A 16,920-nucleotide genomic window follows, 5' to 3' on the forward strand; every position below is an offset into this window, starting at 1 on the left:
AGATGGATTATGGAAATCTACTTGTAGAACTTGAAATTTTAGTTATCACTTAAAGACAAAGAAATCAGTCAGAGCAGAGGAGGAAGAGCATTCCAATTTTAAAAAGGGAAAGCACAGGAATTAAGGGGGGGTAGGGAAGGGTTTCTGCAGAAGATGGGATTTTAATTGGGACCCAAAGAAAGCCAAAGGAGGTCAATAGTCAGAATAAAGGAGGAGGAGCTTTGTATGAAGCTCAACTTTTATTAAGCGCCTACTGTGTGCCTGGCACTATGTTAAGCTAAGGGTGGAGAAAGGTACGTGGGCACTACTGCAAACGAAATCTGTGCCCCGGAAAGCAGTTAGTCATTGCTCCGTGTGGGTTACCGGTGGTTTCCTCTGTCCTCAGGGGGGCGGAAGGATGAGAGCCAGAGTAGTGAACACAAGGACTGCTCTATCACAAACCACATCCCCTTCCTCCTTCCTCCACTTTTAGACTCTCTGCTTTAACTCAGTCCCACGGTTGTCTTGGTAACCCTAAGGGTGGAGGAAATTGAGAGGGGAGAGTCACCTGACCTGGATGTCGGAGAGTGGTCTGCGCAGGCGGGGGGCGGGGCTTAGTGTGGGTGACGTAACTCTACCGCTGACTGATTGCTTCGTTCCCGGACTTCTCTCTTCCCTGAGGATCGGAAAACCGTTGTTGGGGAAAGCCGTCAGGGATAGTTGGAGGAGACTACGGACCAGACTCAGGTGAGCGGCAACTTTTAGTGGGGGAGGATAGTAGGACGTCCCTCAAACGCGGGCTCGATGGATTTAGTAAAGGACGCGTTCCTTTGGGGCTCAGTCGGTGAACCCCCGGGGTGGGGGCAGGGGCTTCTTCCCGAGGGGAAGATCCGGATCGGTCCGGGCTCGTGAGGCCCTGGAGGGGAGAGAAAGGGAGGGAGGAGGAAGGAGAAAGTGGCGGGATTTGGGGAGAGCTGGGTGGTGCGGGGAGCCCGGCGACCCCAGCCGGACCAAGGACGAGAGGGGAAGGGCGTGGGTTGCGCCCGTGACAGTAAGGCTGGACCGGCCGCGCTCCTTGAGCAGGGAGGAGCGCCTTCTCCCAAATCCCAGTTATCTGTCGGAGAGTCTAGGGAAAATCCACAAACTAGGAGAAAAAAACATTCCAAAGGAAAAGGTTTGTTTCCATTTTGCCCCTCCTGCTCTTTGGGCGTCTCGGGTCTGGAGGGGGCGGGGTGTTTGTTTAATGGGCGAAGCTCGAACCTCCCTCCCCAGACTTTCCGATTCCACCAACATTCCTTCTCTGCAAAAACCTTAATTTCTGGAAAAGGTGGATCTGAGGGGAAGAACTGCTGGGTGTGGGTGCACCCAGAATCCCCGGAGAGCTGGTGACTCAGAGCTTGAGGCGCTAATAATAAGTGAAAGTGACCACATTTTACTTAGATAAATAAAAATTATTTACACTGTTTAGTGGGTAGTACTGCGCCAGGCCCATAGTAGGCGCTTAATACATGCTTACTGAAATGTTTATTGAATTGAATTATTATATAAGGGACTCATAACTTGGACTTTTCATTTAAACTTAAATGGCAAAAGTTTTAACAGGAATTTCTAAGGTTATTTCAAAGGTTTATGTTTCCGAACATATTTTGTGCCAAATTCAAATGCGTATTAATTTCTACTGCTAGCATATACTTGAAGGAAAAGAATACTAGTGACTTAGAAAAAATTCAATGACTCCCACGACAATTATTAGTATGGTTTCTGGCCCATAGTAGGCACTTGATACAATGTTTCTTGATTTGACTTTGTTTTTATAAGTTTCGATTCTACTTCAAGTCTGTTTTATAAAGATTATGTTGCAATAGCTGCCAATGAGCCTTACTCATTAGTTTGAGGGTTTCCTTTTGCAGTGTGTTCAGCAGATGTAAAGATCTTAGTTTTGAGTAGTCATTTCATTTTTTTTTCTCGTTCTAGTTTGGAATATAAATGTACAAATGTAAAAATTGTTGCTTCATAGTCCATTGGTTATCAGTGTTAGAGCTTGGTAGTTCTGCAAGACATTTGAGTTGAATATTACAGAGAAAGCAGTGCAAAAAAGAAGAAAATTTATCAGACTTTTCAAAAACTTATTCGGTAGCCATAAATTTTTAATATAAACTAAAATAAATGTTGACAAGGTTAATATCTGGTATTTCATTGGATTTTGCTAGGAAGGGTAGGATACAGTACTTCTGACCAAAATGGGAAGAATCTAATAATAGTAGACAGTTATTTCTACTGTGGTTAATAAACTTATCTCTTAAGAATTGACTTATCCATTAGATTGTTGGCAAAAGAAGTAAGTGAAATCTATTTTCTGATCTTTTTTTGGCATAGAAAATCACTTAAGTTCTCTAGGCCTCAGTTTTTTTATCTGTATTAACTGCCATTTCTCTTGTACTCTAAGGCTTGCAAAGCTCTTTATGTTCTCATTTGAGTTTTACAATAATCATTTGAGGTAGATACAAGTATTGGCATGTTACGAATGAACAAGCTCCCTCTCCAGATGTGCTGAGTGTTTTGCCCATGTTAAATGTTAAAATACCAATATTGTGTGGTAGTTTGAAACAAAAGAAATATTAAAAGGGAAACTGGTAGAGATCTAAAGGTGTGAATTTACTACCTCTAGAAACAAGAGTCTTAAATGAGTAGGATCAGAAATATTGAACTTGAATTTTAGAGATCATCCTATTACAAGCTCTTCATTTTACAGAGGAGACAAATACAGACAGATTAAGTCTCTTCAGTTAGCCAAGATCACTAGGGAATTAGAAGGGAATACAGATGAGGAAATGGAGGCTCCAAAAGATGATCACACAGCTAGCTACCAAGTGCTAGAGATGAGATTTGAGCCTACTAAGTCTTCCTAACTTAAGTCTAGCATTGGTTTTATTATACAGTGCTGTCTTTCTATAGGTTAGTGATACATGGAACATGAAACTTGTGATTTTTAAGGAAAATTACATTGTGGACCGTTATATTCAATTATATATGTATATGTGCAGTTTTCTATTGTCTATATTGTCAGACTATATTTTTCAAATGATGAACTAGATGAATAGGAAAACATTTTGGGGGTATGGTAGGAGACCCTGGCTTTGGGTTCTTGTCTCCAGTTACTTCTTAATTTTAATACCATTTGACTATTTTCTTCTTATGTAAAAGGAAAGGATTGAATTAGATGATTTCTAGTAGTATGATCCTATTTTTTTGTCACTTGTTCCAAGAAGGAAGGTGATTATTCCCTCTCATCCTCCCCATTAGTATCTTCCTTTAGTATTTTTTTTTTTTTTATTCCAAGCTCATGCAAAGTTACCTTAATGATGTTTTTTTATGTGAACATGCGATAACATTTAAGATTTAATGATTAGGGGCAGTTAGATGGCACAGTAGATAGAGCACCAGCCCTGAATTCAGGAGGACCCAAGTTCAAATGTGGGCTCAGACACTTAACACTTCCTGGGCAAGTCACTTAACCCCCAGCCTGGGGGGGGGGGGAAGATTTAATGATTATTTCTGGAAATAGTTTTTATGATGGTCACCTTTAGTTAAATGGACCATTTGCTAGTTGTCAGAAGTAAACCAGTTTAATTCTAGGTAAGTCTAGAAGACCTCAGGAAAGCAGTGGGTCCCCTCTACTATGCTTTGAACTTTTGGAAAGATAAAACCTGGCTTATGTAAACGTCAAAGGAATCAAAACCTGGAAAGTAAATACTAAAAATAGCAATAGATCAGATAAATGCTAAAATGTTATAAAAGGGAAACTATCTGAGGAAGGTCCCTGGAATTGGTAGGAAGGTTCACTTAATTACTTTTAAAATATTTTGATTTTTAGAAATTTTTTTTTTTTGGCCAATTTTACTATAGCTGCTCCTCATAAATCCCTCCTTATATCTCCTTTCCTGATCATAACAAAAAAACAACCAAGTAAACAAACCTATGTACTAATACTCATCATAGTCTACTACTTCTTTACCAGAATGAGAGTATACTTCATCATCAGATTTTTGGAATTAAATTTGGACATTGTTTTTTGTTTTTTTTTTTTTTCATATCTCAGCATTTATTAAGTGCCTAGTATATGAAAGACATCCTCAGGTGATTATAATAAACAAGTAAACATGAGAAAAATCCTTCATAATATAATTGCTGGATAGGAAAGAGAAAAGGACACATAAAAAGACATACAAGGAAGAAAACGCGGAGGACAAATTCAAGCAAAGAACAATAAAAAATTTATATAAGTAGGGAGAATGGGGAAGAGGGGTGGGCATCAGAGAGGTCTTTATAGAGAAGACATTATTTAGTTGGACTTTGAAGGAAGGAGAACTTTAATAGACAAATGAAGGGGAGAGTTAAAAATCTGAAGGAGTATCATAATCAAAAACAAATAAAGATAGAGGATGTAGCGTTGTACTTTTTGCAGAACCACTCAGAACAAGACCAGACTTGAAACATGAAGTTAGGCTGGAAAGGCCTTGGAACAAGAATAATTTGGAGGGCTTTGAATGCCAAAATCAATAGTTGGTACTTTTATAATCAATAGGGAGCCATTGAAGAATTTATTTAGTATAGGAGTCATGTGATCAGAGTTGTGCTTAGGGAAGATTACTTTGACAGTGTGAAGGAAGAAATGTAAAGAAACTAGAATGGAAACAGGAATACAGCTTAACAATGATGCAGGCCTGAACGAAGGTCATTGTAGTGATATTGGAAAGAGGGCCTATGTGAATTATTGTATAGGTAAATATATAAGAATTGTTGAAAAGTGGAATTTCAGTGAAAGCAGAAGGGAAAGATTAGGAAATTCATATGGAAATAAATAACAGAAGGGGGAACACAGTTTGTTTACCAGCTTTGATTTTTGTTGATGATGTGATCTTTCTAGCTCCAGGAACAATGATCGGAAACTCAAAATAAGACTAGGGAAGTGCCCAGCGTCATAGAGAGAAAAAAAGTCAGCTAGAGTTTCCCATTATAATTTTTAGTCAGAAAGAAGCAAGAGTCTCAGCCAGATCAGAAATTTTCTTGTTATAATTGCATATAATAATTTTTATTTGTATCATGATTGTTTGGGCTACCTGTTTTACTCTTAAAGGAAGGTTCAATTCAATAAACATTTAAGTGCCTATTGTGTGCCAGGATTGTATAGGGTGTTCAGGGAGAACTAGCACCTCTGGTGTGAGGACTTTTCAGGGCTGCTCCATCTATCTTTGATGTTTCCCTTCACCCAGCTCTTACCTATGGTTCCAAAAAGCTGTCAGGTGTGTGTGCATTGGCTACATTCTGGTAAAAGGATCTCAGTAGACTGATAGGCCGCAGACTTAGGTTCAGGGAGTTATGTATAAACCTATCCCAAGCAGTGAAGACTTCTCCTGTGGAATGGCCTGATGAGAACAGTTAGTTCCAGGGCCATGAAGGCAGCTGAGACAGGTGAAATGGAGCCCTTAGACATTGGTCACACATTGAAAATACCAAAGTCATCCATTGTATCTCTGACTATTGCCAATTGTCCTGAATTTTATCCTGTTACTGGTGCTCAATGACTGGAACAAATGGTGAGCAAGGTGACTTGCAACCTTATATCACTTAAATCCAATTCATGGGCAAGTCTAGATACCACCCCAGGATGTCATTAGCCCCTTTGAAGAATGAACAACAAGAACCCCAGAAACTTCTTGCCAGGCACTATGTTAAGCCTTGGAGATACAGATAAGAAAAAGACAGTGTCTCCTCTCAAGGAATTTAAAATTTTAACAACCTAACAGAGGAAAGACTAAAGGAAGCTGAAAAAGGAGGGAGGAAATCCCTGAGTGGGGGCTTGTTCTATTCAGTCAAATTGCAGATCCATTGATGGAAAATGGAGAGTTACCTGGAAAGTTCAGAGATTGAGTTGTATCTTATTTTTAAATTTTCATCTGCCGTGCTTATTTTAAACCTTACTCAGAGTTGCTTAAATGACTGTACCCATAGGCAGCTTTCTAAGATTAGTTGAAGTCCTGGTGCTCATCTCCATTGGTAGTGGAAGAGTCTCATCGAGGCCCTTTTTATCAATGAAAATAAAGACTTGGACAAAAAAAATCCTACATAGTAAATATGTAATAATTGTTATTTGGTTGAACGAGTGAGCAAATGGAAGGATTAGAGATAACAGACAACCATAAGTTACAATACAACTTTTCATTTATCATGTACTTGATGGTTTACAAATGCTTTCCTTGCTAGAGCCAAGTAGGTAGTGTAAGGTGTGGTTAATTTGGAATTAGCACTCCTTTGAATTAGTTTGCATGCTGTTTCTCATCTGAGTTTCTTTATAAACCAATTAGTCATTAAACATTAAGAGCCTACTGTATGCCAGGCATTGTGCTAAATTCTGGAATACAGAGACAAAGAGCAATCCTTGTTCTCAAGAAGTTCACAGTTTAATAGGGGAAAGACAAATAAACTATATACAAGGAAAAACAAAAAATAATAAGAAAAGGAAGGCATTAGAATTGAAGAAGGGTTGGAAAAGACATTCCTGTAGGGATTTTAATTGGGGCTTAAAGAATACCAAGAAGCCAGTGGGTGGAGTTAAGGAGGGAAAGCTTTTTTGGCTTGAGAGACTGCCAGAGAAAATGCCCAGAGCTAAGAGTTTTAGTGCTTTGTTCTTAGAACTGCCAACAGTACCATGTTACTAGATTAGAGTATGTGTTCAGGAGTAAGTTATAAGAAGGTTAGGAAGGTTAAAAGGCTATGTGATGAAGGGCTTTGAAAACTGAACAGAATTTTGTATTTAATCCTAAGAAACCAAAGGGAACCACTGGAATTCCTTCTTCCTTCTTCTTCCTTCCTTCTTCCTTCCTTCCTTCCTTCTTCTTTCTTCTTTCTTTTTCTTCTTCTGCAATTGGGGTTAAGTGACTTGCCCAGGATCACACAGCTAGGAAGTATTAAGTGTCTGAGGTCCTCCTGACTTCATGGCTGGTGTTCTATCTGCTGCCCTATCACTGGAATTTATTAAGGAGGGGGATGACTTGGTCAGACTTGTGATTTAGGCAGTTCACTTTAGTGGCTGGATGGAGAGTGAATTAGAGTGGGGAGAAATTTTGAGGACTCACTAGTTGGCTATTGCAATAGTTTAGGCATGAGATGATGAGGGCATGCACCAAAGAAAGAGCAGTGTCTATATGGCAGAGATGTTGTGAAGGTAAAGTATAAAGGCCAGTGGTCCTCAAACTTTTTAAATAGGGGGCCAAGTTCACTGTCCCTCAGACTGTTGGAGGGCCGGACTATAGTAAAAACAAAAACTCACACTCTTGTCTCTGTCCCTCAGCCCATTTGCCATAACCCAGCAGGCTTCATAAACGTTCTCAGTGGGCTGCATCTGGCCCGTGGGCTGCAGTTTGAGAACCCCTGGTAAAGGCCTCGGCAATAGTTTGACTAGAAGGGAGAGAAAAAAAGAGGAGAGGGAGAAGGAAAGAGAGAGGAAAAGAGGAGAGAGAGAGAGGAGAGGAGGAGAAAAAGGGAGAGAGAGAAAAAATCCAGGATGACTCCTAGGTTGTGAGCTTGAGGGATAGAAAGATGTCGTGTTTTTCCTTTATAGTAATTTTTGTTGTTCAATCATGTTCAACTTTTTGACCATCCCTATTTGGGGTTTTCTTGGCAGAGATACTGGAGTGTTTGTTATTTCCTTTTCCAGCTCATTTTACAGGAAACACAGAGCAAAAGGGTTTAAGTGATTTGCCTAGAGTTACACAGTTAGTATGTGTCTGAGCCTGTATTTGAATTCAGACATGACTTCCAGACAGCAAACCTGGCTGTATGCCATAGGGAAGTTAGTAGGGAAGATTTGGTGGGAAAGATAATGAGTTTTATTTTGAACATGTTCAGTTTAAGCTTTTTTACTGGACATACAGAGATGTTTGAAAGGCATTTGGAGATGTGAGATTGGAAAACAGCAGAGATATTGATTGAGACAGGATATTTAGACTTGACAGCTAAATAGTTCAGTAGGCAGAGTATTTATTGGGCCCTGGAATCAGGAGGACCTGGAGTTCTCCCTCAGAACTCAGATACTTATACAAAATAAATACAATGTAGTTAAGGGACAGGGCACTATGAGTTGGGAAGCAAGAAAGGTTTCTTGTGGAAGATGGTGTTTAAGCAGATAAATATTGGTAAAATATTGTCTTTGGTTTATCTGCTTGTAGACACTGTTTTTTTTTTTTTTTATAAGTTTTCATCAAAATTTTCATCTTGGAGTATTTTTCTAATATTCCCTGTCATTCAATACTTTACCACCTTACCTTTACCACCCACTGCTGCCCAGATGGTGGTCCAGGACAAACTGTTGGGTGGCTTTTGTCCCCTGGTGTTGGGGAATATGACATGGCTAGCTGGGGTTTAGATCTCTGCCCTGAGTACCCTATTTTAGAACTACACTAGTCTGGGTTTCCCCTCCCTTTGCCTTTGTCTTAATGTTTTATTCTACTCTTGTCCCTGCCTTCTTCACCTGTGAGCAATGGGTGGAGCATACCTTCCATCTTTCACTCCTTTCCTTTTTCCTTGAAGGAAACAATGCTTATTGCTTCTTGCTCTTTTGGAGTGAGTAGTAGGATAGGGTGTTAAGAGCTTTCCCAGAAATACAGCCAAATAAAACCTCGAATTAATATATAAAGTTATTACCATGTGTAGTGGTGGTAGTGTTAAATAAGCATGGGGATATTTCTTTTTGTGGATTCAGAGTTTTAGAATATAAATTTATCTTCTAATCTATCTTCTAATAAATCTATCTTATTTTATGTATCAGTATGCCCAGATTATTATGGTTAATGGTAATGCTTCCATTCCAACACATTTTATATGTTGCATTCTCAATGGTATTTTGAGACCTATTTTTGTGTTATGGAAATATACTAAAAGTCTCTATGTTATGTCTTGCTAAGTCCTATGAAAGATAGTGATCGGTTATTTTTTGTCCTTCTTTATATAGTCTGCGATGATCAGTAAATTGAGGGACCTTAGAATAATTTATAATTTGTGGTGATGATGACTTGATCCTGGATTGCTATCATAAATTCTTCTCTGTCCATAAATAAATCAGCATGGTTATACTTGGTTCTCTACTTCCTTTGTTGACATGCTTTTTAAAAAAATTCATATGGATATTGCCCATAGAGGCCATTTTGATTCTTTTCTTCTATCTTATTCACTCTAGGCTCTTTCTAGAGCAGGGGCTCTTTGCCTGAAGTTCATGGCTTTAACAACAATATTTCAATATAAATTGGTTTCTTTTCTAATTCAATATATTTTATGCATTTTAATACATCCTAAGGAAAGGTCCATAGGTTTTCCCAGATTGAAAAAGGATTCATAGTGGAATATCATTAAGAATATTTTACCTAATGATAAACCATTTTTGGATCACGTTCAGCAAATCCATTTGGCTTAGCATATTGTCATATAATAACACTACTATTGTTATTGTTGTTAGTCATCTTTTTTATGGAGTTCAAATAAGAAACGGCCTTGGGAAAAGATGCTATTCTGGTCTACATAGAATCGGATAAGTTGGCAAAATAACTTTTCAGTTAAGTAGAAGTATTTGGATATGACTTAATTTTCTTATTTTCCCATTTCATGCTGCATAACCTCCATTTATCAGAGTTTTATATTTTTTGAGATGCAGGTTAACAGCTCCAATGCAGTTTATAGTATTAGAGAATTCTGTAGGAGCATTAAGAAACTAAGTTACTCTTCCAGAATCGTATAGCCAGCATGGGCTAGAAGTGATATTTCAACTCATGTCTTTCGATGTCAATGCTATCTACTTATTACACTACATTGCCTCTCACATATAAATAGGAGGCTTAAAATAATATTACAGTATTCAGATATTTTATGTATTTAGTTTTATGTAGCGACAGCTTGGGTTGTGAATTGTATTATTCTTCCATCATTTATGATAATTTTATGAACATGTGGTTTTGTTGTATCTTTTTGTAAAATAGGACTTTAAAATAACCACAATTATATTGTTTTTAAAGGCTTTTTACAAGTTACTTAGAGGATTTAACATTTTTTTTTCTTCTCTTTTTAGTAAAACTCTGCAAAAATGTCTTTATATCCATCACTTGAAGACCTGAAAGTAGATAAAGTAATTCAGGTATGTTTAAGTATATTTTTCTTTTGCTTTCTTTCTTCTTTTGAAGTATAGGAAGTGGAGGAGGGAGGAGGTTACTATAAATACTCTTGATATAAAATGAAGAATTAAGAGTGAATGTTAGAAGAAAAACACTAAAAGTGTATTTTTATCTCCTTTTACCTAACCTTACTGTGGAAAGTTTCTGTGAACTGATTCTTCTCACAAAGCTTTTGAAAGTTTGATACCTTTATTTATAACATTAACTATGGTATTACCTGCATGTATTTGTTCTCTTTTATATTTATATATTTACTCTAGTGCAATGCAGCTGTTTTCTACTTTACTCTGGGTAAGTAAGCTGAGGTACCTCAGTGGTCATCTGGTGCAACTTTTTCATCACAAAATAATTTTTCAGGATAACACATCTAACACATGATAGTGATCTAGCTAGTCTTTGCTTGTAAATTCACATTGAGATCACACTTTTCACTTTGGAATAGTTCTAGTTAGGAAGTTTTTCATGATATTAAGTTCACTTTTTTTTTTTTTTTTTAATTTAATAGTTTTTATTTATTTATTTGTGCATGGGTAATTTTACAACATTGACAATTGTCAAACCTTTTGTTCTAATTTTCCCCCTCCTTCCCCTCTCCCCCAGATGGTAGGTTGACCAATACATGTTCAATATGTTAAAGTATAAATTAAATACAATATATGTATACATGTCCAAACAGTTGTTTTGCTGTACAAAAAGAATCAGACTTTGAAATAGTGTACAATTAGCCTATGAAGGAAATCCAAAATGCAGGCAGACAAAAATAGAGGGATTGGGAATTCTATGTAGTGGTTCATAGTCATTTCCCAGAGTTCTTTTGCTGGGTGTAGCTGGTTCACTTCATTACTACTCCATTGGAACTGATTTGGTTCATCTCATTGTTGAAAATGGCCACATCCATTAGAATTGATCATCATACAGTATTGTTGTTGAAGTATACAACGATCTCCTGGTCCTCCTCATTTGACTCAGCATCAGTTCATGTAAGTCTCTCCAGGCCTTTCTGAAATCATCCTGTTGGTCATTTCTTAACAGAACAATAATATTCCATAATATTCATATGCCATAATTTATTTAGCCAATCTCCAATTGATGGGCATCCACGTAGTTTCCAGTTTCTGGCCACTACAAAGAGGGCTGCCACAAACATTCTTGCACATACAGGTCCCTTTCCCTTCTTTAAGATCTCTTTGGGATATAAGCCCAATAGTAACACTGCTGGGTCAAAGGGTATGCGCAGTTTGATAACTTTTTGAGCATAGTTCCAAATTGCTCTTCAGAATGGCTGGATGTATTCACAATTCCACCAACAATGTATCAGTGTCCCTGTTTTCCCACATCCCCTCCAACATTCTGCATTACCTTTCCCTGTTATTCTAGCCAATCTGACAGGTGTGTAGTGGTATCTCAGAGTTGTCTTAAATTGCATTTCTCTGATTAATAATGACTTGGAGCATCTTTTCATATGACTAGAAATAGTTTCAATTTCTTCATCTGAGAATTGTCTGTTCATTCTTTGATCATTTATCAATTGGAGATCTGCTTGATTTCTTATGAATTAGAGTTAATTCTCTATATATTTTGGGAATGAGGCCTTTATAAGAACCTTTAACTGTAAAAATGTTTTCCCAGTTTATTGTTTCCCTTCTAATCTTATCTGCATTAAGTTTTGTTTGTACAAAAACTTTTCGATTTGATATAATCAGTTTTCTACTTTATGATCAATAATGATCTCTAATTCTATTAAGTTCACTTTTGATGGCTTTATATGAATGGAATAATGACCATCTGATAAGCTATTAAAAGAGTCCAAATATGAAGTTTTCAGAGCTTGTAAGGAAGGGAGCATTTGTTAGGATTGTGATGAAGTAAAATCATCAGGCCTTGGTGACAAATTGAATATAGGAGCTGAGAGAGAGGTTAAGGATGCCACTAATCTAGATTGGAAGCCTGGAGAACTGGATGGATGTGCTACCTGACATGGAAATATGGAAGTTAGGAAGAGGGGAGAGTTTTGTGGGAAAATAATATCAGCTTAGACATATTGGTTTAAAGAGACATTGAGTTATGAAATAGGTCAGTGGACAGAGTTCTAGCTCTAGTGTCAGGAAGAGCTCAATTCAAATATGGCCTCAGTAGCAATGTGACCTTAAGCAAGTCACTTAACCTCTGTTTGTTTTAATGTACTAGGGAAGGAAATAGCAGACTCTGGTATCTTTGCCAGGAACACCCTTTGGATAACACTGGCATGCTATCGTCCATGGGGCCATGAGGAGTTAAGATATTCTTGAACAGCGAGATATTACAAAGTCAGCAGAGGGGTGTTCTTAATAGCTGATGAGATCTCATCACCAAGTGAATACTAGAGAGAGAGAAGAGAATAAGACTCAGGACACAGAGCCCCATGGGACACTTATACCATTAGTAAGGATGAGCTGGATGAAGATTCAGCACAGGAAATTGAGAAGAGAGATCAGATAGATATTCATTTAGCTTGTACAAAGTACTGACCATGAACTCTTGTTCACCTCAATCTGGAAATTTTCTGACATGCTCTACCATCTTCCCAGAATCCTGCCCTCTCTTATTTTTTGCAAAGCTAAAGGCACTTTGTTGTAAAATGAGGTTTAGGTCTCAATAAGTGATTTAGGAGGCACAGATACCTTAATATAACTTTGACAAAAATCTTATCATTTTGCTAATCTGCCCCTGTATTGTTTCTTTCTTTTAGTAATATCAGTGAGGAGAATAAGAGTGCTGACTCTTCCTTATCAGTTGTAGGAAAGGAGTACCATATCTCGGTGCACATACAGAAGGAGGGATAAATTTTTTTGTTGTTGTTGGACATAGGCTCACTAATAAGTAGTCACAAAATCTCAGGCCTGATGCGGTCTCTGGAATCTGATTTCTGATTGTGTACTCAATTTTTTATATATATATTTATATTTTAATCTTTTGTTTAGGATGCCAGAATTTGTTTTACTTTCATTAAAAGTTAATAATGAAATTGTAAGTTAAGTGTATTTACTGTTTTCATCTACTTAGGCTGAAGATTCTTTGAAAGATATGATATTATTTGTTCGGGGGCCAAAATTGTAAAGTCCGGACTAGCTCCCTGAAGGGCTCAGAATCAGCCACAGTCAGGATAAGCAAAAGTCCTTGCCCCACATTGGGTGCCAAAATATAATGTTCTGTTGTCTTTAAAATTGTAATTGTTCTCTTGGGGGCAGGTTTTCTTGGGGAGCTTCTGGAGAGGCAGCCTTCCTTTCAGTTCAGTTCAATAATCCCAAAATGCAGCTAGGAGTTAAAATCTAGATCCTATATTGTGTCCTTTAAAGTCTTGAATCTTCCTGTCAGAATGTCTCCAGCCACCTTCAGGCTCTAGCTCTCTCTGAATCCAAAGCCTCCCGCCAGCACAAAGGTAGATGTGGGAATGAATCAGACTCTGCCTCCTGGAAGTAAATCCTAGATGTGAATATCCCGGAAGTCCATGAGCAGGCTTTTCCTTTAGACTTGTGAATCTGCTCTTGTCCAAGTGTCCCCAGCCAGCACCACAGTAGAATCTTGAATGACCCCTCCTTCCAGAATCCTGGCTCCTTATATCCTCCCAGAGAATGGGCTTGTGGGAACTCCTTACACAACCATTGAGCAAACTCCTTTAACTGTGGAAACTCCTTTAAAGGTTTGAACCAAGAAGATTACCTTTGTCTCACGTTCTAACCCATAACATTTTAAAAAATGTCTATTTCTGCTTTTCATTTAGGCTCAGACAGCCTTTTCTTCAAACCCTGCCAGTACAGCAATTTTGTCAGATGCCTCTGCCCCCATTTCTCAAGATGGAAGTAAGTAGCTATAGTTTTAAATTTTTCTAGAAGATATGGTAGATTAAAAATTTAAGTTGGAATCTGAAAATTTGGGTTCAAGTTTCTGTTAAGATTTACTAGCTTTGTGACCATAAGTTTGTGACCATGTTTCCTCATCTTTAAAAGGGTGATTTTATTTGAACTTTCTATTTTTCAGTGATTCTGTGTGTGAATGCTTTGCTTATGTTAGTTTACAGAACTATTGAAATTTAAAAATCTGATTTTCATGTTTCTATTTTTTTAAGTTTCAGAAAGTTTATTGGACACAATGTCAGCCCATGAAGTATTGGTGATATTAACAAGAAATATTGAAATTTCAAATGATACTTTTTGCTGAGTCATGAATATGAATTATGACTAACAATAATAATAATAACCTTATCATCTTGGTGGCATCCAAGCTCCTGAAAGCAAGAATCACCAGTATGCCATTTCTGATAAAAAATGGTCTCAAAACTCGTCACCATTCTGATTGCAGGTCTCTGGATACTCTCCATTAGTTTCCTTTTTTAAAACGTAGTGCCTATAACTGAACATGTACTGCATTTCTGATCTGATCGTGGCAGAGTCATATAGTGGGACAAACATCTTGGATCACATTGACTTTTTTTTTCCCTGCTCGATATACAGCTGATTCATTGAACTTAAGTTCATTAAAATCCCCCAAAATCTTTTTCATACTGGTGCCTAATCATGCCTTCTCCATCCTGTTCTTGTGATATTGATTTTTTTTAAAACCCATGCATTCCTTTTAAATATCATCTTAATTAGATTTAGGCCACTATTCTGACCTGATCCCTTGTTATACCGTGCTAGTTGTCCCTTCTAGCTTTGTGTCATCTGCAAATTTGATGAGAATTCTCTAAGCTTTTATTTAAGCCCTTAGTAAAATTGTGAAATAACATATGACCAAAGCTTAAAGTTTTTTGGAGTACACAACCAGAAACTTCCTGCAAAATTGACATCAAATTATTGCTAATTTTAAAGTTCAGCCATTTAACGAATTCTGAATACATGTGAGTGTGTAGCTTATTATGACCTCTAGTTCAGAGGGGTATCAAACTCACATCTACAGATTTCCCAGGTACCTCCAGAACCAGATTAAAATGTTATCAGGAAATGTTTAACAAAAGTAAAAATACAGCACAACCTGGATAATGTTAATTTGGGGTTTTCTAAGTCAGTATGTAACCTAAAGGGGGATGTTTCTATTTGAGTTTGATACTACTCAAATCTAGCCCAACCCTTTTCCCCTTTTATATATATATATATGTATATATATATATATATATATATATATATATATATATATATATATATATATATATATATATATATATATATATATATATATATTCTCCCTCTTCCCCCCCCCCCAGGCAATTGGGGTTAAGTGACTTGCTCAGGGTCACACAGCTCAGAGTATCTGAGGTCAAATTTGAACTCTGGTCCTCCTGACTTCAGGGCTAGAGCTCTATTCACTGGTCCATCTAGCTGCCCTTCTATCTATCTATCTATTTATCTATCTATATAGATATATATATATATAAAATTTTGTGCGAAGTTTCCCTCTCCCTCTTTCCCACCTCTCTCTCTCTCCCTCCTTGAAAAGGTATGCAGTGATACCTATTATACATGTGAAGTCTTGCAAAACATATTTCCATATTTGTGATGCTGCAAAATAAAACAAAGACAAAAAGTGTTTAAAAATTGAAAGAAAAAAATAAAAGGAAAAGTGGCTTATATACAAAAATAAGTTATCCAGCAAAACTGAATATAACTGTATAATAAATGTATTACATCCTCTTTTTTATTGTTTTCTCCTTCCCCTTTCCTGTTCCCCCCCAACTAGAAGTATTGAATATTCCTATTGAAATTTCACATCTAACACTCTATAGGTAGGAAGCTTAGAGAAGCTGCCTTAATTGTTTTATCTTGTTTAAACCTGAACATTATTCTTCTTGAAAGTTACTTAGTTTCCTTTTTTTTTTTTTTAAGGTCTGTATCCTAAACTGTATCCTGAACTCTCTCAGTATATGGGCCTGAGTTTAAATGAAGAAGAAATTCATACCAACATGGCCCTAGTACCTGGAGCAACATCTCAGGGAGTACGTAAAGTGCATTTATTCACAATCTAGCTGGTATACTAATATACATACTACATTCTAATTCTAATTTATTACAGTTTAGTATTTGCACATAATCAGTATTTAGTTAGTTGTTTCCAGTCATATCTGACTCTCAGTGACCTCTTTGGGGATTTTCTTGGCAAAGTACAGGAGTGGTTTGCCACTTCCTTCTTCAGTTATCTTATTTATTTAAATTGAAGCTTTTTATTTTCAAAATATATGCAAGGATAATTTTTCAACATTGACCCTTACAAACCTTTGTGTTTGATTTTTCCCCTCTTATCCCTCACCCTCTCCCCTAGATGGCAAGTAATCCAATAATATATGTTTAACCTGGTAAAAATATTTGGAGGAAAATCCATTTGAACTATCTCAGGAAATTAATTTTATTTCTATAAAATACTATATCTTAACTCATTTGTACTATTTCTTCATTTTGTATGTCTAGCTATATTTCCTCCTAACCCTTTATAGATAGAAATTTCAGTGTTTAGGATACGAATAACCATGTGATCTTGCTTAAGTTGAATTTATAATTCCCTCCTTTTTAGACAGATCACTACCAGAAAAGCCCTGCCTAGTCAAAATGTCAGTTAACATAGGTAATATTTAAATAGATTAGAATTATTCAATCATCTACTAAGAGGCTGGTGTTTCAAGATATTTGCTCTCTTAATATCCAATGCAGATTTCTAAAAGCTTAAAAAAAAAAAAAAAAAGCATGTTCCTTTG

At 37.0% G+C, this 16,920-nt stretch overlaps 1 protein-coding gene across 2 annotated transcripts in view; it reads left to right on the plus strand.

Annotated features, from left to right (window-relative positions):
* The first annotated feature begins 572 nt into the window (after positions 1–572).
* Positions 573–16,920, plus strand: part of SDCBP (syndecan binding protein) — a 30,664-nt gene continuing 14,316 nt past the window's right edge. Inside the window, exons 1-4 of one of the 2 annotated variants that reach the window (XM_074278737.1) lie at positions 573–726; positions 10,097–10,162; positions 13,960–14,038; positions 16,058–16,167. In XM_074278737.1, the coding sequence (XP_074134838.1) occupies positions 10,112–10,162; positions 13,960–14,038; positions 16,058–16,167 (240 nt within the window). In that variant the 5' untranslated portion in view covers positions 573–726; positions 10,097–10,111. The remainder of the gene's footprint in view (positions 727–10,096; positions 10,163–13,959; positions 14,039–16,057; positions 16,168–16,920) is intronic. The other variant, XR_012484321.1, reaches the window with a different exon arrangement.

Source organism: Sminthopsis crassicaudata, chromosome 1 (assembly GCF_048593235.1).
Source record: "Sminthopsis crassicaudata isolate SCR6 chromosome 1, ASM4859323v1, whole genome shotgun sequence".
Classification (NCBI taxonomy): domain Eukaryota; kingdom Metazoa; phylum Chordata; class Mammalia; order Dasyuromorphia; family Dasyuridae; genus Sminthopsis; species Sminthopsis crassicaudata.